This window comes from Pseudorca crassidens, chromosome 7, assembly GCF_039906515.1.
Source record: "Pseudorca crassidens isolate mPseCra1 chromosome 7, mPseCra1.hap1, whole genome shotgun sequence".
Taxonomy (NCBI): Eukaryota; Metazoa; Chordata; class Mammalia; order Artiodactyla; family Delphinidae; genus Pseudorca; species Pseudorca crassidens.
In genome coordinates this window covers 49,997,145-50,023,426 of record NC_090302.1, presented here as the reverse complement: position 1 = coordinate 50,023,426, position 26,282 = coordinate 49,997,145, and the positions used below count along the sequence as shown (strand labels likewise).

General features: G+C 44.5%; 1 protein-coding gene across 3 annotated transcripts in view; it reads left to right on the top strand.

Annotated features, from left to right (window-relative positions):
* Window positions 1–14,624, top strand: part of ENTREP1 (endosomal transmembrane epsin interactor 1) — a 60,650-nt gene extending 46,026 nt beyond the window's left edge. For 2 of the 3 annotated variants that reach the window (XM_067744217.1, XM_067744216.1), the window contains 6 exons: window positions 119–252; window positions 6,607–6,736; window positions 6,910–6,988; window positions 8,303–8,455; window positions 10,706–10,998; window positions 13,751–14,624. In XM_067744217.1, the coding sequence (XP_067600318.1) occupies window positions 119–252; window positions 6,607–6,736; window positions 6,910–6,988; window positions 8,303–8,455; window positions 10,706–10,998; window positions 13,751–13,954 (993 nt within the window). In that variant the 3' untranslated portion in view covers window positions 13,955–14,624. Of the gene's footprint in view, window positions 1–118; window positions 253–6,606; window positions 6,737–6,909; window positions 6,989–8,302; window positions 8,456–10,705; window positions 10,999–12,181; window positions 12,268–13,750 lie in introns of all 3 variants that reach the window. The other variant, XM_067744218.1, reaches the window with a different exon arrangement.
* The last annotated feature ends 11,658 nt before the right edge of the window (window positions 14,625–26,282 follow it).

Sequence of the window (26,282 nt, the reverse complement as noted above, 5' to 3'; positions counted from 1 at the left end):
AAGTCCATGCAAGGCGGCAGGGTGTCTGTGACTCCACTGATCCCACCCTCGGACCTTGTTGTGTCATCCGTTGCTTTTCTCCCCGAGCTGTTGACTAACCGAGGTGCTGTTTAATTAGGATGAATCACAGATTTCTGCGGAAGAAGTGGAGGAACACAGACACATCCCAGACCCTGACGACTTTGTGCCGCCAGTGCCTCCCCCTTCCTATTTCGCCACGTTTTACTCGTGCACACCCCGGACGAACCGCAGGTATCCTCCCTACATACCCCCGCCCAGGTCTCTGGGCTGCTCTCAGTTTTGAGGCCGAAGGGTCTCCAGAACTCACAGCACGGGCTCTGACTTCTCTCCAAAATCTAGACATTGTATTATTTTCCAGGATCGTCCGGGTTTTCTCTCTCTTTTTTGGTCTGACAAATTGCATGAAACCAAAGAAAAGTCAAACCTTGACCTAAGGATATAGTTTTTCAATTTCAATTAGCTTCTTAGGAAAACTGACACCCAGTGAGATAACTGCTGTAATTTGACATGATTGAAAACTGCTGTTGCCCTGGAAACGCTCTCAGTCGGGCCAAATCGATATTCATTGTAAACCATCAGCAGGTCCTCAAATCATGAACTTCTTCCCAGCCATTAAAAAAAGGTTAATTATTAATTACATCTCCTTGGTCTAGAAAAAAAATAGATACCGTGTTTATTCTCCTTTTCAAATTCTAGCTCGAAATTTGATCGTCTGTTTCTTAAATCTCAGAAATCATTATTTGTAGGATGAAGTGCTGCATGCATTCATTTGGTTGTTAGCCACTTCTAGAATTGTACCATTCTAAAGAATGACTTCATTTATTCATTCAACAAACATTTACTCCATCCTCTGCTGCTTACTAGTTACTGTGCTGGGTTATTGGAATTCAAAATGAGTTATACCAACTTCCTACCCCTATCAAGGAGCTCACAGTCTAGGTCATTAAAAATGAGTGTTGAAAGGATCACAGTAGTACTCAAAAGGGAGATTTTGAGTGCAAGAGGAGGACTTCCTAACCTAGACTGGTGAGTGGGCTGCAGAGAGCTTGAAGGAAGAGTCAGCTGGTCAGGGTTGGCTTCCAGGATGAAGTGATGATCTTACTCCGAATTTAAAGGCTAAAACAACCCTACATTTAAACTGAAACCCTACATTTAAACTTCTAAACAACAAATCTCTGAATTCTACAAGAAAGACTAGTGTCTTTCCCTTGCTGTTGAGAGGGCTTGGAATTTCTACTTTTTAACCCTGAGGTACACGTGGAGAGTTGTCAGACAAATTTGATGTCAGGCTTGGGGTTTTTGGAAATCCATTTTCTAGTGCTCAGGGCAGCCACATGTCATTTTGAAAGAGCTCACCAGTGGGCTCCCACCCAGACACTGTTAATGTTCTTTTCAATGGGTTATCTTCCTGACTTGTCCCTCAGGCTCGTATCTAAACCCCACTCGAGCCCCTCCCCTGCCCACCCACCTCGGCGGAAATAAGAGATGACCGCAAAGCTGGAAAGGACATCAGCTGGCTGGACAGATGGCCTGGGGGACAGCTCAGCCTCCCTCTTGTACAGGGACTGGTGGGCTGGAATTTCGAAGCTTCAGGGGCCAGGATGGCTTCGCTGGTCGTTTAGGAAATGAGCCAAGAATTACAGAGGCCAGAGGGACACAGCAACAAAACACATATTCTTTGTGTACCATAGGACACGTTTGCTAAAAACATAGCCCAATCTCAGGCTGTCTGCAGAGTGCACATTGAAGGACAGTAAAAGTGCCTGTTACTTCATGGTTGGGGAGAGAAATGCCCTCTTCAAGAAGAGTTCCTTGGCTCTCCGAGGTTGCGGGTGAGCACTTGGTTGACCTAAGAGGAGGCAGCAGACATTTAATTTCATGCTGTGGCAGAAAGGGAAAGTAAGTCATGTGGGTTTAGAAGTAGTGCTGACCTGTGGGATCCCCCGGCCTTCTTCCCTCTTTCCTTTCTCTTCTCTGCACCTCCACAGTCATGCTTATCACTGTGGGTCTTTGAGGATCTGGGTGCAACCCTGGATTTGCCCCTCTGAGCTCTGAGCCAGCCCCTGGCCAAGTCTGAGCTGGAAGAAGACAGACGAGCTTGTCATCAAGGGCTCTACCAACCAGAACTTCCCAGAGGAACGTGGGGGAGGGGGTTATGCAGAGCACCCTTGAGAGAACAAGAATGCTTGGCCTGAAGTATATATCTGGAGCACTAGCTCATATCTCCAATGGGCAAATAGCCTCATTTTCTAAAATTCTACAATATCTGAATGCAGCCACTTTTTTTTTTTTTAACATTTTATGTATATTTTAAAAATTGTAGTTGATTTACAATATTGTATTAGTTTCAGGTGTACAGCATAGTGATTCAATATTTTTATAGTCATATTCCATTTAAAGTTATTACAAAACAATGGCTGTATTTCCCTGTGCTGTACAATATTTTGTGTTGCTTATCTATTTTATACATAGTGGTTTGTGTCTCTTAATCCCATGCCCCTGTCTCCCCCACTGCCCCTTGCCCACTCTCCTTTTTTAAATGGCTAAATTTATTCACCTTTAGATACATATTCTATCAGAGATATTTTTAAATTTGACTGACTTTGCTAGATTCTCAGTATAAATCAACATCATAGACACTAGCTGTTTAACCCCAATTGATAATTTTCTTTCTTATAAGCAGGCAGGCAAGAATATTAACAGATGTTTATCATTAATATTTCCACAATCAGTTATGTTAAGAGTTTTCACGTAATACACGTTCCTGTTTTCCTGTAAGGTATTAGGACCTCTCAGAAGAGCTTTATTTATTTAACTTCTATAAATACAACCATTTCATGCATTGGTATCTCCTTGAAAAAGGGCTTCTCAAGTTACTCTCATAAGTAGAAGCCTGATTGCAGTCAAGGCTTCTATCCAAAGATGGTTATCTACTTTGTGAATCAATTTGTAAGTACTGGAGGGGGCTGTGTACCCCATCTCCTCTACTCCAGGGAGTCCCCCAGTCTCAGAAATTGGCTTGAGCCAGGAGTCAAAAAGGAAAGTCTCCAACCTAATTCGTGAATGTGGACCTGGTTATACTGTGGGGATGTTACCTGCTAGAGAAAACTGAAGATGAGCGCATGGGAGCCAGGTTGACCCGGGCATTTCTTAAAGGTGAAAGCAACAAGGCCCAACCATTTCCTTTCCAAATGAACTTCAAAACCCAAACTCAAGTGGAGCTGGGCTGTGCCTAGGCTTGACTCTGTGCTCAGCTTTGGGCTGGGCGACCCTGCCTCACTCCCCACTCCCACACCCCTACCAACATGTGCCCCGTGGAAGGGCCAAGCTCTCTCAGCACACAGAGGAGGATCGTTCTCTGGTCAAGGTCATATTAGTTGCTCCATCAGCCTCGGATAAGTTCTCAGGGCCTATTTGTAGCATCAAAGCAGAACGTATTTTGCATGATCTGTTCGGGTTTCCTGTTCATCTTGAGGTCTCATGAGCATGAACCAGCGAAGGTTTCCTGGAGACTTTGGGATGAATTTGAATAAGCCCAGGCTCTGGAGTCTCTTAAAAGGGTCACCTTGGGTGGATCTCTTACCATTTCTGAGCCTCAGTTTCCTCATTCACCTGCCTTGTCATGTGACTCCTGAGAGGATTATTATGAGATAATGGGCTAAAAAAATCTTTCTACAGGCAAAAGCTTTAGACCGTGCTCTACCATTGTTAGTTGCATGGTTTCAGATGTTCTTGGCATGTTTCTTACTCTTAAGAAACATTTAGCCCTTAATCTTACCCCTACCTTATCAGGCAACAGTTTTCTAAAGACACTCATTTTCAGTAAAAGTTTGATCACCTTTCCCAGCTATAACAGGGTTTTGATTTCAACCACCATAATCCATTTTGCTTAGCAGTGGTCTCAGTCCTGGCTGTGCCTTGGAACCACCTGGGAGCACTGACAGCATACAGACACCTGGGCCCCACCACAGGCAACTAGGGCAGAGTTTCTAGAGGTAAGGCCTAGGCCATGCCCAGTTTAGGAACCCTCCTGGGTGATTCTGCTCTATAGCTGGGTTGAGTACCATAAGGGATCACGAACAAAACCTGTAGCAAACAGACCTATTTCCCTCCATGGATCCTTATTTACCCAAAAGTGGTACAAATAAGGAAAAGTTGCTTAGTAGGAAAGGAACTTTCCTGCTACATCAACTCTAGCAGCATCTTCCATCTAAATGAGGCTTTGCTGGTCATTGTAATAACCACCATAGAAGCCATTCATTTTTCAGCCAATTTAGATAAAGTGTACCCCCTTTCTCCCCCCCAGTTTTCCTTCTTGAAGAGATTCTGTAGTAGTTTAGGATCTAAAGTGAAGCCCGTTCCTTCCACTTCTTGGTCCTAAGCAAGCCCTCTCTCTTCTATAGGAACATATAGGTAGCCACTGGGTTGGGAATATGAAATATATAGCACCAGAGCTAACAAGCAAAGCTGGGGGATGAACTTTCCAGGCAAGGACACCACAGTGAAGAAACGCATGGGGAGTTGACTGAGGGGGGATTGTAAGTGCCGGAAAGATGCTCACAGGATTATGCTAATTAAGGATTAAAGTTGGCCCTCTGGAGCCGAAGGAAGGAGTGCATAGGTCTCAGTGAGTAAAACAAGTTGCCTTGTTCATTGGTCAGGAAAGTCTTCAAAGTCAGGTCCACGAAGGGTCTGTATTCCTGGAGTCACTTGGTGTTTATAGTTCTTAAACAGCTTCAGCTGGAATGGAGAGTTGGCGTGAAACCCGTGGGCAAGTCCTCCTCTAAGGGAGAAGAATATCCCTTTCTTGATGACTTTACCAGGACCCCTCCCAGCCGGGCTAGGGAGGGACCATTCCTGCAGGTGCCTCTCCTCAGATGTGCTGAGCCTGCACACATCCCTGCCTGGGGTGTCAGCACGTGACCTTCTCCTTTCCTCTCAGGTCAAGCACGAGCTGAGAGTCTTGTTTTTGAATAAAGATGCAGGAAAAAAGGGGAGCACTTTCTCACTTTTTCATTCAGGCTGTAGGAGTCTCATCCTTCTAAATCCCAGAACTCCAGAAGTTTTATTGTTAGGAAGACAGAATATCACATCTTTTTCAATTTTTTTCTTCCACCAATTGCATTTTTGTAAATGGGCACAAATGGAACAACCGTAAATGCAGAGAGCACCTTTCAAAAACAAAACAAAACAAAAGCAGTCCCTTGTAGGCAGCTGGCCCCAGAATTTGTCTTTTCATCAATCTCCTTTAGTTTGTGTCCATTTTTGCATTTCAAGAACAAATGTTAAACTTTTGCTATTATCTTTTTTTTCATTCCCCAACACTTCATGGCCTGAGTACAGTTGTTTTTGTCTTCTGTGTATTTTTAAAGTTGTGATATAATTGACATATAACATTGTATTAGTTACAGGTAAACAAGTAATGATTTAACACTTGTATATATTGTAAAATGATCACCACAATAAATCTAGTTAACCCATCACTACATATAGTTACAAGTTTTATTTTTTCTTGTGATGAGAACTTTTACGACCTACTCTCTTAACAACTTTCAAATACACCATGCAGTATTATTAACCATAGTCACCATGCCGTGTATTACATCCCCAGGACTTATCTGCATGTATTTTATAACTGGAAGTTTTGTCCTAAGGTACAAACTTTCATGTATTTTTAACTGTCGTTTTCAAATTTAGGTTCTTTGTTATCTAGATAATTTGTGTGTGTGTGTAACCTTCTGTGAATGCTGGCGGAAAATCTTGTGGGTTTTTTTGTTTTTATTTTTTGCTATCAGAGGTCTCTCACCCACAGGCCAACAGCTACAGCAAGCGCTCCATCAGTGTTTGTTGAACGACCACCTTTAGGAAGAGGCACTCTGTGATTCCTCCTGCAGCATTGCTGCTTTGTCTCTGAGCTGTGATGTTGTTCACTTTTTTTTTGAAAAATGTGCTCATTATTTCAAACATTTATTTAACAAATAGTGAGTTTCTACCATGAATCAGACGTGAGGGAAACCCGGGCAAGAAACTTTTGTCATGTACTAATGTAACAAATAATTGAGTTTCCCTGAATCCTTTGTTTGTTTGTTTGTTTTTTATTGAGGTAAAATTCACATAACATGAAATTAATCTTTTGAAAGTGTATAATTCAGTGGCATTTAGTACATTCACAATATGGTGCAACCATCACTTCCGTCTAGTTCTAAAGCATTTTCCTCACCTCCAAGGAGACCCCGTACCCATTAAGCAGTCACTCCCCGTCCCCCCCGTTCCCCAAGCCCCTGTGCAACCACTAATTCGCTTTCTGCCTCTTATGGATTGTTGCTTGCTCTTTGACTAGTAAATTTAAAAGGAATGATGGTATTGCATTTTCTATGTTGTCACTTGCCTAAGAATTCTGGGCACTCCGTCCAAGAGCAGCTTAGGTTATTCCCCTGCTCCTGGACCAGGAGGTTGTAGCGTGGAGCGGTGAGTGATTTTCCCCATTGTCAGTGGATAACCCTCTAGAGGTGAAGGCCAGTATGCTGGAGACACGACCATCAGATGGCCAGAACATGCTTCCTGATGCCAGGATGCTCTTCCTAGGATGGTCGGGGCTGATGTTATACCACTGCCACATATCTACGGAGCGCGAATCAAAGGCGTGGAAGTGTTCTGTCCTCTGGACCCCCCGCCTCCCTATGAAGCTGTGGTGAGCCAGACGGACCAGCAGCAGGTACTGTCCATAGAGTTTCTCTTTGGTACATTGACGGCAAGTAGGAAAAGCAGCCACACAGAGAGCAGGGTGGGGAAGGGACCATGCCCTGTAGATCTTTTCAAGTTCACTCCAGTCCAGATGATGGCTGAGCTGAATATCAACAGACAACGCTCTGTTTTCCTGTGTTGCAGGGATCTTCGTTCCAAATGCCAGAAGGATCAGGAGCTGCCACCAGCCCTTTGGAACCGATCTGCATGCCAGTGATTCAAGGTAATAAATACATTCTTGCTGCCCAAACTCATGATTCAGTAGACTAAAAATGGTAAAATAATCATCTGTACGATATTTTGTTGGAGGTCAAATATTCTTGGAGCAAATGGTTCAAGCTATATCCTTTTTTCTGGGTATAAAAATATTATCAACTCTTAGGGCTTACAAGTAGGAAATAATATGTGAACAGAAATAAAGATCTCTTTAGAATCTTTTATGAATAACCAGACTTTTCAGAAATGGATTACAGAGTTTAATTTGGTTTTCCTGTGTTTTCTGATCTAAGATTTTTTTTCTCCTGTTAAAATAAGATAAGCTCTTGTAAAGAGACAAAAAGAGTTTTACCTATTGCAGAGTGATTTGCTGATTTATAACTAAGGACCCAGGTCATACTACCTTCACAGGTACTGAATGCTGATTTGCAATCCTGCATTAAATACTAGAGTCCGTTTACAGTTATCCTTGTAACCTAAGGGAACATTGTTACTGCTTTCTCTCTTTGGAGAGGTTTTAAATGGCCCAGAGAACTGTCCACAGGACAAAATTGCAAATGGTGATAAATAATGGATCAACTTTCAGCTATTTTAGGTGGAGGTAATTTTTCAGCAGCGCCATTTAGAATGGATTTCTGCTCTGTTCACCTTCCGTCTTAAGTAGAATTATGCAGCAGGGTTCTGTTTCCTAAGTATGTTTTTAATTCTTACATTTCTTAAAAAAGTTTCCCAAACCACGAGTCAGGCTCACAAGTGATGGGACTTTATTTTCCTGAACAGCAGTCATCCAGTTCCAGAGTGCTTTGATTCATTTAGTGGCCACTGGCTCTTTAACTTGGCTTTCCGGGAGTTTCCCAACCTAGCCCGTAGACACACCCTCTGCTTGCATTTGGCCTGCAGCCCCAGGGCAGCCACCCCGCCTGTACCCCCATCACCTTCCACCTAATCAAGGTCAGCCTGAGTTGTCAGAAAGGGTAAAACGGCTAGGACCTTTCCGATGCTGCACGAGGCTGCTCCACTGGAGAAGACGCCAAGCACCTTTAGGCATTTTAGCATGGCTTCTTTTTCTGCTCCTGGATTTAGAGCTTTTTGTTCGTTTGTTTTAGGTGTGGAGGGGTAGTTTGAGGAGGCAGCATTTCTCACGGTGCTGCAAGATAAAAACTTACTGGGCCCACAGCCTAAGCAAATATTATGAACTGTATTACCCTTGTCCCAGAAAGTTTGGGCTCACAGGTGTTTCCTGCCCAGCATGTTGAAGGTGCCAGCTGAACAGAAATGATTTCTGTTTCTCCTCTTTAAAAAAAAAAAAAAAAAAAATCAGGTGGGGACAGTCCTAACACACCTAGAGAAGAAGGCGCAGCCATTTCAACTCCCAGCTCCAGCCAGCTGTGTCCGGCGAGGAACCGGAGAGCTCTTCAGCCCCCGAGGACGAGATCCAAGAGTGACCCTGTGCTTCATCATTCTGCAGAGAGAGGTGATGTCATTTCCCAAGTTCTTCGCAGGGCACTGTGCTTGTTCGCCTATAGGTGCCGAGTGGCTCTGGCCACCCAAGGCCCTGGGGTTCAAGAGAGAGCTTGGAGGGGGGCTGACAGGTCTTGGGAAAATCAGGTATTCTGCATGCACGTTAAGGGTAGACATCTACCATGTCTTTTAAGGCTGCTAAGAATTTTTCTTGTCAAGTCACTGTCATCAGAAGCGTTTGGTTGCACGTGATACTGTGCTGGGTACCACACGAAGAAGACAGTGCAAACCTAGTTCTGATTCCTAGATGCTCCCAGTCCTGTGGGAGAGAACATTCTCTCTCCAGGAAAAAGTCAAAGGGGTGTATTTTTTACCACCCTCTTCTGAAATTCAACACTAGTTATCTTTTTACTGTGCATGAGTAGATTGAATTATTTAAATCTGACCTTGCTTTAAGAACTTTGGATAGAGCGAAGCTCTCACACTCCATCTCTCTCCCTTTCTGTTTTGAGTTTGTTTGTGTATAGATGTTATTTGAATAATTTTAAATTTTAAATTTTTTTAATTAAAAAATTTTTTTAACTGAAAATAACATTGAATCTTCTTTTCTGGATATATGACTGCCTGAACATCTTCAAATACCTCTTCCTTGTAGAGAATTGTAAAAAAATAGAGGAAATAAAGGAAGAAAATGAAAGTCTGTAATCCCACCAGCACAGGCTTCTTTCGGTGACTTGTCCTAACAAGTTGCCTATGCTGTCTTCAAGCTCTGTGCAAATACAGCTTTGCAGACCCTCTGGTCCTGCTCTGTCCCGGGCCCCACGTCACCTCCTAGTTGTATTCTGTCCGCCTGACAGCCTGTGTTGTTTGCTACAGCTCTGGACTGACCGTGTGGGAGCCAGAGGGAACACTCCTCTTGTCTCTCCAGCGGCTTCTGAGCGGGGAGGAGTCCTGCCCGGGACTGAGCGCCCTCTGGCCCCTCAGCTCCCCGGACCTGTCTTCACCGTGGGGTTCTCTGCCCCACCTGGCAAGCTGAGGACTCGGGATGGCCACCTGCAGCTTCCACAGGAACTTGGCTGTCTACACAGCTTAACGAGATCTTTCCAGAACCCGCTCCCCTTCTGCAGCGCTGCAGGGGCAAGGATGACACGTGTTTACCCGTTGGAGTCCTCTGCTGTGGAAGGGACCAGGTCGCCTTCAAGCGACAGTGGAGTCCCTGACTCTGTCCTCACACATGAGTGTCTGTAGTGAGTGTTCCGCGAAGAGTCAGGTTCTCTGTGATGTGCACGTGGCAGCCGAGGAAGACGGCTGCCAACCCCTGTTTAGAACTCCTCATGCCTGCCTTTCTCCAGAGGAAAAGGAATGCTCCCCTTCCTCCACCTGTTTTCCCACCCCCCGCCTCCCTTCTTCCTTGAATATCTAAATTCCTGCTTGTCAGACCTTCACAGACTGAAATCTCCAGTGTCGTGTACCCTGAAGGCTGCTGGCTGGCTTATGAACATGTGGAGACCAGGCCTGATTTCACTTTACCCATCTGCCAGTGCAGTAATGTTCTGCCAGTCCTTATACCCTTGCTGAAGTAGTAGTTGTGGAAATTAGCCTGTGGTGGATTTCCCAGGCCCTCTGTTGACTTCCAGAATGACGTGTACTTTTTCTGCACTAGATTTCTCTTTCTGTAATAGTCAGCCCTAGCGCCGCCTCCCAGCCATGGTGTGACGTCGATACTATAAGTCAGTACAGTGCCCCTGAGGATGTTTAGGACAAAGGTACAGTCAGTGTGAGCAGAGCATTCCATTCATGCCACAAGTCTCGTCTCTCCTCAGTTCCTCTCTTCCTGTGGCTTCTTCATCCTCTCCCCAGAACATTCTTCCATCAGTCAACTGTGTTTTTTCTGCCTGCCCAAACCATCCCTATGTATTGGTGATCACCCCCATGAATCCATTGCTCCATCATGATTTGCATTCTGGATGCTCTTCTCTGTCATCTCTCTTTACCTTGATGGTTGCGTTTTATGTGGCACAATAAAATATTTGGGGGACGTGTCCTATTGAAATTACACTTCCAAGGAGTAAGCTCGTGTCGTAGGTGTTAGGGTTTTTTTTTCTTTTTTTTCCTCCTGCAAGAGGAAAAGCAAGATGTGCATGGCCGTCAGCATTTGTCACATGTTTTCCACATGGAATTTCGTGGTTTGTGCTGTTTCAAGTACAGATGTGTGTTCACGGGGCTTGGCCAAAAGGTGCGTGTTGTTTGTCTCTGCCCACAGCTGTCCCCGTGCTCAGCTGTGAAGCCGCGACTCAGACTGAGGGAAGACCAGACCTGGCTGCGGTGACCTTGAGAAGAGGGTTGAGATCCCGGGCTTCGAGATGCAGACCAAGGTCTTTAATAGATTACAAATCTTACATGGACACCAAGTTGCTGGTGGCGAGGTTCCTGGAGCAGTCCTCCTGCAGCATGACCCCGGACATCCATGAACTTGTAGAAAACATTAAATCTGTTTTGAAGTCCGATGAGGAGTACATGGAGGAAGCCATCACAAGTGCCAGTTTTCTAGAACAGGTAGTTTTATTATTAATATCAGGCATGAATCCGATGACTTGTTTCCATAGCAGCTGAAGCGGCTTCTCTGGTTTCCTGTCGAAGGCACAGAAAGTCCATGGTCACTATATCAAGGGGAATGGGGTTAGGAGGTGTGGGGAAGGAGAGGAGGAAGTTGCGTGCTTTCTTTTCACATGTGACTTTGCCACAGCCTTCTTGGCCCAAGAGAAGAGAAACCGATTTTTCCGAGATATGGAAGCATGCTTGGAAAAAGAAAAGGGAGCAGCTCAGGGATGAAAGCAAGGGCTATGGGCAGCGTGGAGTACATTTAACATTCCATTTCCTAAGTTGAACGTTTCCCTTGATCTGGCATGTTTTTTCAGCCCTTCAACCATGATGGACATATGTGAATTTTAATACTGGCATGATTCTGGGAGCCATTTACGTTCCCATGAAATGTTTGGCAAGATTACCTAAGCTGATAGACTTAAAGGAACGAACACCTTTTCCCTTCCATTTATTAAAAAACACACGGCAATCCCCAAACAAGTAGCCTGTGAAAAGATAAAGCCGGGCACGTAAATATTCCACTTGCGTGTCAGGTTTCTCGTCTTTAAAGTGAAGTGTTGGACTAGGTGGTCTCTACACCCGTATCTCTGAGTGAATGGAATTTCCCTCTGACGAGAAGTGGGAATGGGTCGCAGCTTTCCTCACCCACCTCTTTCAAAAGCAGCGTTTACCTTTTGGGTGTTTGCTCTGTAGCTCCGTGTCTGTGGGGTGGCCGTTGGAGACCTCAGTGCGCAGTGGCTCACGGGTGTTACTCGGCTGTGCCTGTGGGTTTTACGTGCCCATCAAATACTTCTTGAGTGGAGTTGGCCTGATTCTCAGGGTCATTGCCAGATACTGGATCCTAGGTACGTTTTTCAGGCAGATTGAACAAATCCCCACCTCACTTTCCTTTCTGTTCCCCTTCCCACCTGCTGACCTCTTCTTACAGAAGCCAGAAGCCAGATTCTGTCCCATCCCTCAGGGGACTGTGGGGAGCAGAACAGTCTGATTACTCGTGTGAAGAGGTCCATGAACCATGGGCCCTTTTGTTGTTTGCTTTCTAAAAAAGTGGTCAACCAGTAGTCCTAGGTCAGGCTCCAGTTGGTAGCCTGTGTAGGAGAGAGATTTACACGCACATGTCCCTGGTCTCCTCCAGATGTCATTCCCTGCCTCCTTCCCTCTGTTCACCCCAATTGCCTGAAAAACAGAAGCAAGTATTTGGAGCTGCCAAGTTCTGGTGAGGTAAGAGCTGGAGCATCTGCAGAGCTGTGGGTCTGGACCTTCTGCAAAGTCTTGCTTGATGGAAAGTAGCTTTGGGGAAAGAGAACAAGCACTTATGGTTCAACAGATGCTATCGCTATAAATGTTTGCGAGGTCTTTGTGCACAGACTGGATCAAAATTCAGGTACAGGGATTGTTGCAGTAGACTCTGGGCCATCTGCCGGGGCTTCCAGAACTGGATACCAGTGGTGAGGTATCATAATGCCACACCATCCCCCAGACAGAAGGAGGCAGGGACAAGGGCAAGGGAGCTTTTATTTCTGACTCTACCCAGCTTTGCACATTTTCACCTTCTCTAGTATTATTGGGATGTGTTTTTATATCCATTTTAATTTTTTACCAATATCCAAACCACTTGTCCTAACTTACCATGTAATAACAGTAGACATCTATGAATGTTGGAATTTTCTTCTTACTCAGGAAACAAAAACAGCCTTAAAGACAAATATAATAACAGAGTGTTAGAAAAATTTGATGTCCCATCTTTTGGGGGGATTAACCTTTTAATGACCTTAAAATCTCAGAATGGTGGAAACTAAACAAAAAGACATCCCAATGATCGTTCTGTGATGTTAGATGGTAGTAAATCACTTGAGTTTTTCCCAACATGCTAACAGCAATATAGGTCATACAGACACGACTGTGTAATTTTAAAAACTGTATGTACACAGCAGTTCTCCTCTTATCAATCTCAGTTGGATCGGGGATTGCCCATTTTTGCTGTTATATGATATATTTAAAGTTTTAAAATGTTTTACAATTTTAATATTTAAAATGTGCTGCATTGCAAAATAGATGTAGCAGTAGAAACATTCTTAACAGCTTTTACAAATAAATTGGCCTAGTTTTTATGTTGTTTTCATGTTTTTTCTTAATTGAAGAGTTATCAGATCAATTAGAAGCATCATTAGTTTTAGCTGACATTTTATAAACTTAAGCAGACCGATGGTTTTACAATTTTCAAGTATATTGGGATCACCTGAGTTCTTGTTAAAAATACAGATGCCCAAGCCCCGTTCCAGATTCCCATGTCAGAATTGCTAGGGGGGAGCAGGGAATCTACTTTTCTGACAGGCTCCCCTCCCCTCTCGTGATGTGCAGACCCAGTGAGAATCAGTGGCTTAGACCACAGGGAAGTTGGGGAAAAAGTGATGAGAAGAACGTTAAATATAAAGCAGGAGATTGCAACAGACAAAGAGTTAAGCATGGTAGGTCTACAGCTGAAACAACAGAAAATTTGGGGTATTTCTTAGGAACTTCAGAAAAGAGGCAACATGTTAAGAGACTCTCTGGAATTCCAAGTGGGTTCCACCTTGGGAAAACACCCTTTTTTCTTTCCCAAGGCGACTAAACTAAATATTACATGGATAAATGTAGGAGGCAGGTCTGAGGACCACATCTGGTGAAGCTTAATCTCTTTGTCACCCTGTTTATTCTCCCAAAGATCATGGGCCCGATGCAGCCCAGCACTTCCAGGGCCCTCGTGCTGCCCTCGAGGAGACAGCCTGGCCTGCTGCACCTGCGGAGTTGCGGAGACCTGAGCACCTTTGTCCCCGCGGGGAGGCCGAGAGCCGAGAGGAGGCCCCGGCGAGCGGAGGCTGAGAGGCCACACAGCCTCATTGGCGTCATCCGAGAGACTGTCCTGTGAAGCTGCGGGGCCTGGGCTTCTGAGGAGCAGGAAGAAAGATGGGCCCTGGAAGGCACCCAGGGCCTCTGAGGGGATGGATCCCCTTCCTAACCCTGTAGTTTCTTGGCTGGGAGTAGGGGTCCCCCTCTGGGTACTCCTCAGAAAGGGGGGCGCTCTGGAGAACATTTATTCCCGTTCTTTGGCTCCCCTTTCTGCCGGCCAAGGGCACTCGAGGAGGAATGACGAGTTATTCCGGACCCATTTGGCTTTTGGACGCGCAGAGTTGGAGGCCGTGAATGAAGCCGCATCTCCTTCTCTGCCCGGGTCTGCCCTGCTGTGGGCGGAAGCGGCTCAGGATTCTGTGCCCGCCGCGCCCCTCGCGGCTCCCCTCCTCACTGAGTTCTTTACCTGGCTGGAAGGGCAGATCTGCGGGGCGGCTGTTTATTTGCTGCCAAGTGAGAGTGGAACTGGCACGGAAGCAGGATGATTAACCCTGATATACTGCGATGATCAAGGCTCATGTGAGGTCACTTTCAAATCACACTCTCTTTAGGAAAGACAGGAAACTTGTTTGGTGACACATTTTATTGAAAGACATTTAGGGAGAGGATTCTTGTTGATTCCATTTATTCATGCTTGCAAAACTAGAGACAGCTAAGGCAGAACTGAGAATAAAAGTGTTTACCTTGGACTTCCGGGCTCACTGTGCAACATTTGTTTATGCTTAGGTGGCCAGGCCTTACCTTACAATGGGTTTGGAACTTGCAACAGTGGTGGCCAGGGGGTCAGGTCCGGGCAGGCCACCAAAGCAGCTTAATCTCAAAAGCACCCAAGCCCCGTGGATAGCAATGCATCCTTCATCCATTCAGTCAGTGCTTGGCTTCCCTGAGCTGCCTTCTCGTGGGGTCACGAGCAATAAGTCAGTAAAGTGGTTACAGATTGAGGATTAGTGCTAAGGAGGATGGGGCCATTAGAGAGGGCTTCTTTGAGGAAATGACATTGGAACTGGACTTGACTTTGAGGGTCAGGGAAGAGTGTTCCAGGCAGAGGGAACGGCCAGTGCAAGGACCACGGTAACTGCAGCCCCGAGCGAGGGGAGAGGTGAGAGGAGCCTCAGGCTGGATTTTTCTAACAGTGAGATATGATGGAAGAGTTTGCAACAGAAGAGTGCAGATTTAATTATATTTCAGATGATCACCATGCCACGTGGGGACTAGTTTAGGTCAGGATATGGGATAAAGTGGCAGTGAGGAGCTAAACAAAGAGGCTGTACACTGTGAAGCTGGCTGTCCCTGTCGGGTACCGCCTGGGCTCCGGGTACTATGCTGGGGGCTTGACAGTCTCATGTCACCCTCGCAACAGCCTAAGAGGTGGAAGCTGTGATTGTCCCCATTTTAAAGATGAGGAAAATGAGGTTCAGTACCTTGCCCAAGATCACTCACAAGTTAAGCACTAGAGATACCATTCTCACCCAAGCCGCCCGTCTCCAGAAAGCACTCCATTCCTTGACCTCCCGAATAGTAGCAGTTTGCCATTTCATGTTTCTGTGAGAAAGTGGTTGCTGAGACTTCTGGCTTGGTTTGTGGAAGCACAGCTCCAAGACAACAAACAAGGCCAGAGTGGGAATTGGGGTGAGGTCAGGGCACTGAGTAAAGAAGAGGGGAAAGACTGGAGGCACAGAGCTGGGGTGCCTCTGTGTTCTGGGGGAACACAAACTGAGGGCATCACCTGATGCCTATCAGCAGGAAGTGAAGACCTATCTCAGCTTTGAAGAATTGTCCCTCAGCCTGGGGATAGTCCCATGTATTTCCATGGTCTGAAGGTATTGGTGAACTCAGAAAACTGACTTTTGTCTTCAAGGAATATTAAAGTAAAAAATATATATTATATATTACAATATATATTTGCCCTGGGAGGGAACTTAGAGGCCATGCAATTCATCTCTCTATTTGCTGGGTGTAATATACTTTAAAAAATTATTTATTTTATTTTTATTCTTATTTTTAATTTTAAAAAAATTTTAATTTTACTTTTTTATTGAAGTATAGTTGATTTACAATGTTGTGTTAATTTCAAGTGTATAGAAAAACGATTGTTATAGATTTTTTTTAAAGATTTTTTTCTGTTGTGGACCATTTTTAAAGTCTTTGTTGAATCTGTTACAATATTGCTTCTGTTTTATGTTTCGGTTTTTTGGCCGTGAGGCATGTGGGATCTTAGCTCCCCGACCAGGAATTGAACCCACACCTCCTGCATTGGAAGGTGAAGTCTTAACCACTGGACCGCCAGGGAAGTCCCCTTTATTTATTTATTTATTCTTTTGTAGATTCTTTTCCCTTTTAGGTTATTATAAAATAGTGAGTATAGTTCCCTGTAATATACTGTAAAATACGTAGGCATTAATAATGTGCTATTTATGTGTATGTATAACTGAATGTACCACGGAGGGCAGCTCTTTTGCACTTAGAGCATCTTAAGAATCCAGTCCAGACGTGGTAACAAAACATCTCAAAGGTACTTATCAAAATTACACCAGAGGGCTTCCCTGGTGGCGCAGTGGTTGAGAGTCCGCCTGCCGATGCAGGGGACGTGGGTTTGTGCCCAGGTCTGGGAGGATCCCACATGCCGCGGAGCAGCTGGGCCCGTGAGCCATGGCCGCTGAGCCTGCGCGTCTGGAGCCTGTGCTCCGCAATGGGAGAGGCCACAACAGTGAGAGGCTTGCGTACCCCCCCCCAAAAAAATAAAATTACACCAGAAGGTTGACTAATTGGCATGAGAGGTGTTTGGAATACGTTTTCACTGGGGAAGTAAGTGATGTTCAAGATCTTGCTAGCTAGAAGCACTGGACAGTCGTCAGTGTTACCTCTGCACCGGTGCGGAGTGAGAGGCTGGTCCCTACTTCAGGAGACTGTCATGGCATGGAGCAGGACACAGGCTGCTCCTCCAGAATACTGTTGCCTCTGCCTCAACCTTTCACGCAAGTTGTGTGTCCCAGTGTCCTCAGACAGAGCGAGTCTTGCCCAAGCTTACAACCTATTTCGTGCACACTTGCCAGTGAGCTTTTGTGTCTGGCTGGCAGAATTTCCCCAAGACTTGCTTTCTCTGGAATGTCCCAACAAACGGTGAGGGGTAGGGAAGGGGTCCATGGCCCCTAACTGCCTGAGGTAGCCCATATTTACCGAAAGAACCAGCATTTGCTGAACAGCCACATTTGCTAGGTCTGGTCACTCTACCCCTTCAGTTTGCAGATGGGGAAACTGAGGCAGAGAGCTAAATACAGAGCAGCAGCAGGAGACCAGTGCTTCCGGCTCCTGGACTAGGGCTGTTGGTGCAGGTCAGAGCTTCTCACTATTTGCGATGAAGAATCAGTTTTTTTTCCCTCCAATCTGTCACAGACCAAAAGCTTTTGTAAACTATAACAAACTGACTAAAAGCTATCTTAGCTCAAGCTGCTATAACAGCATACTGTAGCCTGGGTGCCTTTAACAACAGAATTATTTATTTCTCACAGTACTGGAAGCTGGGAAGTCCAAGATCAAAGTGCTGGAAGATTCAGCATCTGGTGAGAACAGCCACCTTCCTGGCTTGCAGACAGCCACCTTCTTGCTGTGTCCTCATGTGGTAGAGAGAGAGGGCTCTGGTCTCTTCATCTTCTTAAAGGGCACTAATCCCATCATGGGAGCTTCACCGTCATGACCTCATCTAAACCCAGTCATTTGCCAAAGGTTCCACATTCAAAAACCATCACACTGGGGATTAGGGCTTCAACATACGGATTTTGAGGGGACATAAACATTCAGTCCATAGCACTGATTTGCCAGGAGAAAGAAATAACCGTAATATAAAAAAAGACATACAAAATACAACCCACCCCAACCTTGTATTAAATAAACTTTATTTTTAAGAGCAGTTTTAGGTTCACAGCCAAACTGAGTGTTCTCATAGACCTCCTGCCCCCCCACAAGCACAGTCTCCTCCACAGTCCACATCCCTCACCAGAGTGGTACATGCGTCATAATCCAGCCTACACTGATGCATCATCATCACCCCAAATCCATAGTTTACACAAGGGTTCACTCTCGGTGTTGTATATTCTGTGGGTTTTAATAAATGAATAATGACATGTATCTACCATTAAAATATTATACAGAATAGTTTCTCTGCCCTAAACATCCTCAGTGCTCCCCCAATTCATCCCTCCCTCCCTGGAACCCCTGGCAACCACTCGTCCTTTTACTGCCTCCATAGTTTTGCCTTTTCCAAAATGTCATATAGTTGGAGCACACAGCAGAGAGCTTCTTCCGATTGGCTTCTTGCACTCCGTCTTTATGCATTTGTTTCCTCCATATCTTTCGGTGGCTCAGTGGCTCATTCAACCCCTTATTAAATTATTAGATTCAATAGTCATAATAGAACTCTACCCAGTTAACAAACACCCTCAATCTGAACTTGCTCTTGTTAGGGACCAGGAACAAAGAGTTCTTGGCTCATGTGCACAACCACAGTTCTGGTTGGGGTTCTCATTCTAGCCTGAGTTTCCCAGTTCTGTGTGATTCTGTGTGGACATTGATGGATGGGGAGGGATTAATGGACTGGGAAGGGGAGGGCAGGAAGACACCCTTCCCTCTGCACCCACGTGTCTCCAAGGGTGGCTGACAGCTAAGGCTCCCCTCGCAGAGAAGCCCACACCGAGAAGGCCTCAAGCTTTGGTGAATCCCTCAGGATTAGGAAGAACTGGCAGAGGAAAGGGGTAGCTGTTGCCTCCACCCAGCAGGAGAGGAATTGGGGAAGCAGAAAAAAGGAATGCATCTCCACCTCCCCCCAGGCACGGCTGGATGCAGAAGAGAACAACAAAGGGTGGGCGAGGCTAGGGGCCTGGGCAAGGGCATCTTTGTTTACATGGTTTTCATCTCTGGGGTTCTGCAAGGGAAGCCAAGTCTGGGGCCAGAATGTACCACATTTCTTCCATTTCTCTCTCTCTGCAGGAGCTTTCATCCTCTCATTCATTCAGCTGGTATTTATTGAGCTACGGAGTAGCAAGCAGTGAGCCAGGTGCTGAGGAGAGAATGCTGAGTGGTGAGAGGGGGACAGACCAACAATAATAATAATAAATGCAAAGTTACATTTCTCTTGCCTGCTTCTCATAGCTCTGAGGGACTGTTCCAAAGAGGTAAGGTAGGGGCCAGGGTATATACGAGTTTTTGTTGAAAAAAACATGTAGTACAACATCAAAAGATTACTACTGACTGATCACAAAAAACAGACATCTCAAGATAATGATTTCAGTGTTTTTCTATGTGTGAGAAGATGCAAAGTCCTGGGCTCCATTGACAGTATTCCTTAGATAGGCATCTTAACTATCTAGAGCTAGTATCCTGTTTTCCTCCACCCTGAATTCTCCTCAGTGCTCACAGTTAGGGGCAGCTGCAGTGACTGATGACTTGATGGCGGGCAACATTCTTTGTTTATTGAAATGGCAGGCAACATTTTTTTTTTTTGTCTGCAGAACTATGGGAAGGTAAAGGAAACACCACTGGAACCCACGGGAATTGAAACATTAACACCAGTGTATCACTGCAAAATAGTAATCATGACTAACATTTATTATGAGCTATCTTACTAGCAGGCAGTCTTCACAATAACCTTCATAATTCTCCAGTGTATGGTCAGGCCACCCAAGATGACTGTTCTCTTGATCTCTGTATAACCCCTGCTTGCCCAATGCCTGCTTCACCTACACTCTACTTACCTGACTGATCTTTTTACATACTCGCCCCAGGTCCCAGCTGGGGATTGTTCTTATCTAGGGGGCAGTGAGGGGCTTGCCCTCTGCCGGTTTCCCTGGTAACCAATGAGCGCACCTGCTGTCAGTCCCCCTATAACTAGCGTCTCCCTCCCCACCCGGAAGCGCAGCCTGCTTCCGTCCTGCTCAGTGTCGGCCGCACACGGTGGGGTGTCTCTCCAGGACCTTGCTCCAGACAAGTAAGCTCCCCCTTCGGTTAAACCGTTGATGTCTCTGTCGCTGACCCCGGGCTCTTTCTTCGGTCTTGAAGCTGGGCGAGTACAGGCCTTGTAGGCCCGCGGGGTGCAGCCCATTAATTGGAGGAGCAGCCAGGACACCGAGGAAGCTCCAGTGAGCGCTGAGATGTGGGGAAATACCGGACGGGGAATGGAATGTTGCAAGGGCCGTCCACTAACTCCTGTGGCCCGGAAGTTCCAGGGATGATCCTGAAAGTTGCGGGGGAAGTCCCAGGGTGGCCGTCCACCAGTATGTGGGGCTTGTGGTGGCTATCCTTGCGGAATGGGGGCTGCCAAGAGATCTGGAGAACAGTGGCCCCTAATGGCTCTGCTGTTGCATCCAAGTGAGCCTTTTGTAATTGGTTTAATTGGTTCCTCTCTAGAAGAAACTGGTATTTCTCTTCTTGTGCCTTTGAGATGTAAATGACTTACCTGGGCTCTCAGGAACTTTAATCATGTGTGATCTCTAAGACTGAAAGGGAAAAAAAGAGCTTTTAGGTAAACTCTACAGGAATAATTATGTTTTGGGAATGTCTATCTAAAATAATCTCTCCAGATTTTGGAAACTTGAAACTAAGTTTTTGGTTTTTTTAAAAAATTGACTTATAGTTGATTTACAATGTTGTGTTAGTTTCAGGTGTACAGCAAAGTGATTCGGTTATACATAGATACATTTTTTTTAGATTCTTATATAGGTTATCACAGAATTTTGAGTAGAGTTCCCTGAGCTATACAGTAGGTCCTTGTTGGTTATCCATCTTATACATAGTAGTGCCTGTGTGTTCATCCCAAGCTCCTGAATTATCCCTCCCCTCCACATTTCGGCTTTGGTAACCATAAGTTTGTTCCCAATATCTGTGAGTCTGTTTCTGTTTTATAAATAAGTTCATTTGTTATCATTTTAAAAAAAATATTTAATTTTATTTATTTATTGCTTTGTTGGGTTTTCGTTGCTGCGCGCAGGCTTTCTCTAGTTGTGGCGAGTGGGGGCTACTCTTCTTTGTGGTGCTCAGGCTTCTCCTTGCGGTGGCTTCTCTTTTTGCGGAGCCCGGGCTCTAGGTGCTTGGGCTTCAGTAGCTGTGTTGCCCCGCGGCATGTGGGATCTTCGTTCCCTGACTAGGGCTCAAACCCACGTCCTCGGCATTGGCAAGCGGATTCTTAATCACTGCGCCACGGGGAAGCCCTGTATCATTTTCTTTTAGATTTCACATATGAGTGATATCATATGATATTTGTCTTTTTCTGCCTGACTTACTTCACTTACTGTGATGATCTCTAGGTCCATCCATGTTGCTGCCGATGGCATTATTTCATTTTTTTATGGCTGAGTAATATTCCATTGTATATATGTACCACATCTTCTTTATCCATTTCTCTGTCAATGAACATTTAGGTTGCTTCCATATATTGGCTATTGTAAATAGTGCTGCAATGAACATTGGGGTGCATGTATCCTTTTGGATTATGGTTTTCTCTGGATATGCCCAGGAATGGGATTGCTGGCTCATATGGTAGTTCCGTTTTTAGTTTTTTAAGGAACCTCCATACTGTTCTCCATAGTGGCTGCACCAGTTTACATTCCCACCAACAGTGTAGGAGGGTTCCCTTTTCTTCACACCCTCTCCAGCATTTATTATTTGTAGAGTTTTTGATGGACATTCTGACTGGTGTGAGGTGATACCTCATTGTAGTTTTGATTTGTATTTCTCTGATAATTAGTGATGTTGAGTATCTTTTTTATGTGCTTTTTAACCATCTGTATGTCTTCTCTGGAGAAATGTCTATTTAGATCTGCCCATTTTTGATTGGGTTGCTTTTTTTTCTTTTTTGACATAGAGCTACATGAGCTTTTTGTAAATTTTGGAGATTAATCCCTTGTTGGTCGCATCATTTGCAAATATTTTCTCCCATTCTGTGGGTTGTCTTTTCATTTTGTTGATGGTTCCCGTTGCTGTGCAGAGGCTTTTAAGTTTAATTAGGTCCCATTTGTTTATTTTTGTTTTTATTTTCATTACTCTAGGAGGTGGATCCAAAAAGATATTGCTGCAATTTATATCAAAGAGTGTTCTGCCTATGTTTTCCTCTAAGAGTTTCATCGTGTCCGATCTTATATTTAGGTCTTTGATCCATTTTGAGTTTATTTTTTTGTGTGATGTTAGAGAATGTTATAATTTCATTCTTTTACATGTAGCTGTCCAGTTTTCCCAGCACCACTTATTGAAGAGGCTGTCTTTTCACCACTCTATATTCTTGCCTCCTTTATCAAAGATAAGGTGACCATATGTCTGTGGGTTTATCTCTGGGCTTTCTATCCTGTTCCATTGATCTATATTTCTGTTTTTGTGCCAGTACCATACTGTCTTGATTACTGTAGCTTTGTGGTAGAGTCTGAAGTCAGGGAGCGTGATTCCTCCAGCTCCGTTTATCTTTCTCAGGGTTGCTTTGGCTATTCGGGGTCTTTTGTGTTTCCACACAAATTTAAAATTTTTTTGTTCTAGTTCTGTGAAAAATGCCATTGGTAATTTTTTTTTGGCGGTACACGGCCCTCTCACTGTTGTGGCCTCTCCAGTTGTGGAGCACAGGCCTGTGTGGGCCCAGCTGCTCCACGGCATGTGGGATCTTCCCGGATCAGGGCACAAACCCGCGTCCCCTGCATTGGCAGGCGGACTCTCAACCACTGCGCCACCGGGGAAGCCTGCCATTGGTAATTTGATAGGAATTGTATTGAATCTGTAGATTGCCTTCGGTAGTATAGTCATTTTCAGAATATTGCTTCTTCCAATCCAAGAACATGGTATATCTCTCCATCTGTTTCTGTCATCTTCAATTTCTTCTATCTGCATATTATAGTTTTCAGAGTACAGGTCTTTTGCCTCCTTAGCTAGGTTTATTCCTTGGTATTTCATTCTTCTTGATGAGATGGTAAATGGGATTGTTTCCTTAATTTCTCTTTCTGATCTTTTGTTGTTAGTGTATAGAAATGCAGCAGATTTCTGTGTATTAATTTTGTATCCTGCAACTTTACCAAATTGATTGACGAGCTCTAGTAGTTTTCTGGTAGCATCTTTAGGATTTTCTATGTATAGTATCATGTCATCTGCAAACAGTGACAGTTTTACTTCTTCTTTTCGAATTTAGATTCCTTTTATTTCTTCTTCTTCTTCTTCTCTGATTGCCATGGCTAGGGCTTCCAAAACTATGTTGAATAAAAGTGGCGAGAGTGGACATCCTTGCCTTGTTCCTGATCTTAGAGGGAATGCTTTCAGCTTTTCATTGTTTAGAATGATGTTAACTGTGGGTTTGTCATCTATGGCCTTTATTATGTTGAGGTAAGTTCCCTCTATTCCCACTTTCTAGAGACCCATCATAAATGGGTCTTGAATTTTGTCAAAAGCTTTTTCTGCATCTACTGAGATGATCATACAGTTTTTATTCTTCAGGTTGTTAATGTGGTGTACCACATTGATTGATCTGCGGCTATTGAAGAATCCTTGCATCACTGGGATAAATCCCACTTGATCATAGTGTATGATCCTTTTAATGTATTGTTGGTTTTGGTTTGCTAGTATTTTGTTGAGGATTTGAGGATTTTTGCATCTATGTTCATCAGTGATATTGGCCTGTAATTTTCTTTTTTTGTGGTATCTTTGTCTGATTTTGTTTCAGGGTGATGGTGGCCTCAAAGAATGAACTTGGGAGTGTTCCTTCCTCAGCAATTTTTTGGAAGAGTCTCAGAAGGATAGGTGTTAACTCTTCTCTAAATGTTTGATAGAATTCTCCTGTGAGGCCATGTGGTCCTGGACTTTTGTTTGTTGGAAATTTTTTAATCACTGTTTCAATTTCAGTACTTGTGATTCACCTGTTCATATTTTCTGTTTTTTCCTAGTTCAGTCTTAGATGGTTGTACCTTCCTAAGAATTTGTCTATTTCTTCTAGGTTGTCCAGTTTATTGTCATATAGTTGTTTTATAGTAGTCTCTTATGATCCTTTGTATTTCTGTGGTGTCAGTTGTTACTACTTTTTAATTTCTAATTTTATTGATTTGAGTTCTCTCTCTTTTGTTTCTTGGTGAGTCTGGCTAAAGGTTTATCAATTTTGTTTATCTTCTCAAAGAACGAGCTTTTAGTTTCATTGATCTTTGCTATTGTTTTCTTCCTCTCTATTTCATTTATTCCTGCTCTGATCTTTATGATATCTTTCCTTCTACTAACTTTGGGTTTTGTTTGTTCTTCTTTCTCTAGTTGCTTTAGGTGTAATGTTATGTTGTTTATTTGAGATTTTTCTTTTTTCGTGAGGTAAGATTGTATTGCTATAAACTTCCCTCTTAGAACTGCTTTTGCTGCAGCTCAGAGGTTTTGGACTGTCATGTTTTATTGTCATTTATCTCTAGGTATATTTTGATTTCCTCTTTGATTTCTTCAGTGATCCATTGGTTGTTTAGTAACATATTGTTTAGCCTCCATGTGTTTGTGTTTTTTACAGTTTTTTTTTCCTGTAATTGACTTCTAATCTTATAGCATTGTGGTCAGAAAAGATGCTTGATATGACTTCAGTTTTCTTAAATTTACTGAGGCTTGATTTGTGGCCCAAGATGTGATCTATCCTGAAGAATCTTCCATGTGCACTTGATAAGAAAGCGTATTCTGCTGCTTTTGGACAGAATGTACTACAAATATCAATTAAGGCCATCTGGCTTAATGTGTCATTTAAGGCCTGTGTTTCCTTATTGATTTTCTGTTTGGATTATCTGTCCATTGATGAGAATGTGGTATTACTATTATTGTGTTACTATCAATTTATCCTTTTATGGCTGTTAGCATTTGTCTTATATATTGAGGTGCTTCTATGTTGGGTACATATAGATTTACAATTGTTATATCTTCTTGGATTGATCCTTGATCATTATGTGGTGTTCTTTTTTTTTTTTTTGCGGTACACGGGCCTCTCACTGTTGTGGCCTCTCCTGTTGCGGATCACAGGCTCCGGATGTGCAGGCTCAGCAGCCATGGCTCACGGGCCCAGCCGCTCTGCGGCATATGGGATCTTCCCGGACCGGGGCACGAACCCATGTCCCCTGCATCGGCAGGCGGACTCTCAACCACTGCGCCACCAGGGAAGCCCCTTACTTTTTATTTTTTGTCTCTTCCACTAGAACACAAATTGCAGGAGAGCAGGGATTTTGTCTGTATTTGTTCACTGTGGTGTCCCCAGTTCCTGGCACAGAATTAACCCTAAATAAATGCTAATTGGCTGAATGAATGACCATAATCTGAATAAAGAACCCAAACGTTTCATTCACCACCAAAAGACCATCAGATTTACCATTGTTTAGTAAATGCCGTTAGATGGCTAGATTTCTTGGTGCATTTAGAATCCACTTTAAAGTATTCTATTCCCACGTGATTTGTTGGTTTCTGTGTTTGCAGGAATAACATGACTCTATTTGTGGCTTAGAGATTGGGGGTGGAAGTGGGTAACTGAGGCGGGGACCCTGGCAGAAGGGAGGCTGGGGTTTGCCGGGGCTGATCCTTCCAAGAGTGTGTGAAAGTGCCATCCTTGATGTGCTGGATCCAGCGCGGTGCCCTGGACGCTCCGGTAGCAGTTGTGGGACTGGTCCTGGTTGGGGAAGCACAAGTCCAAGGGTGGTGTCGGTGGTTTCCGCTTGGGGGGTTTCTGGGCATCCCATATCCAACATCCACTGAGAAGGCAACTCCAGGCGGTTGTCAACACATCCACGGGATGAGCTGTGCTTGTGGCTCCCTAGATGTCCCCTGCTTCTGGTGTCCAAAGCTGCAGAGTGCCCCCACCCCCTGCTGGATTGGCTGGGACCCCTGGAACCCTGGCCAGTGAGAGCCACTGAGCTGGATGGAAGGTTCTGGAACTCAGGGTGGGGTTGGTGGAGACCCCTCCCCTGCCTCCTGGTTCCAGCCAGATGTTTCCTCTCCACCTAATCTATTTTTGCATGGCAGTAACTTGAGCAAAGCAGCAGAACAGGAAGGGTTTATTCCGTGCCCTGTCTTCACCCACTATGGATAAGCCAAGGGAATAGCAGCTGACTAGTTTCTCCTTTACTAAAGAGAAATGAGGATAACATAGGCCCTGAGCAATGCATGGGGAGTGAAATCTACACCATGCCAGCCCTTAGACTTGGTTCCCTCTAGAATCAGAATCATGGAGTTTATTGAATTAGTTGCTATACTCCCATAAGGCCCACCAGGGGGCTGTAGAATATCACAGATCAGCCCAGCCATCGCAGGAGGCCAGGAGAGCCAGGCACACCACAGAGATGCCTGGCTCACCTCCAGACGGGGCGATTCTGAGTATCTTAATG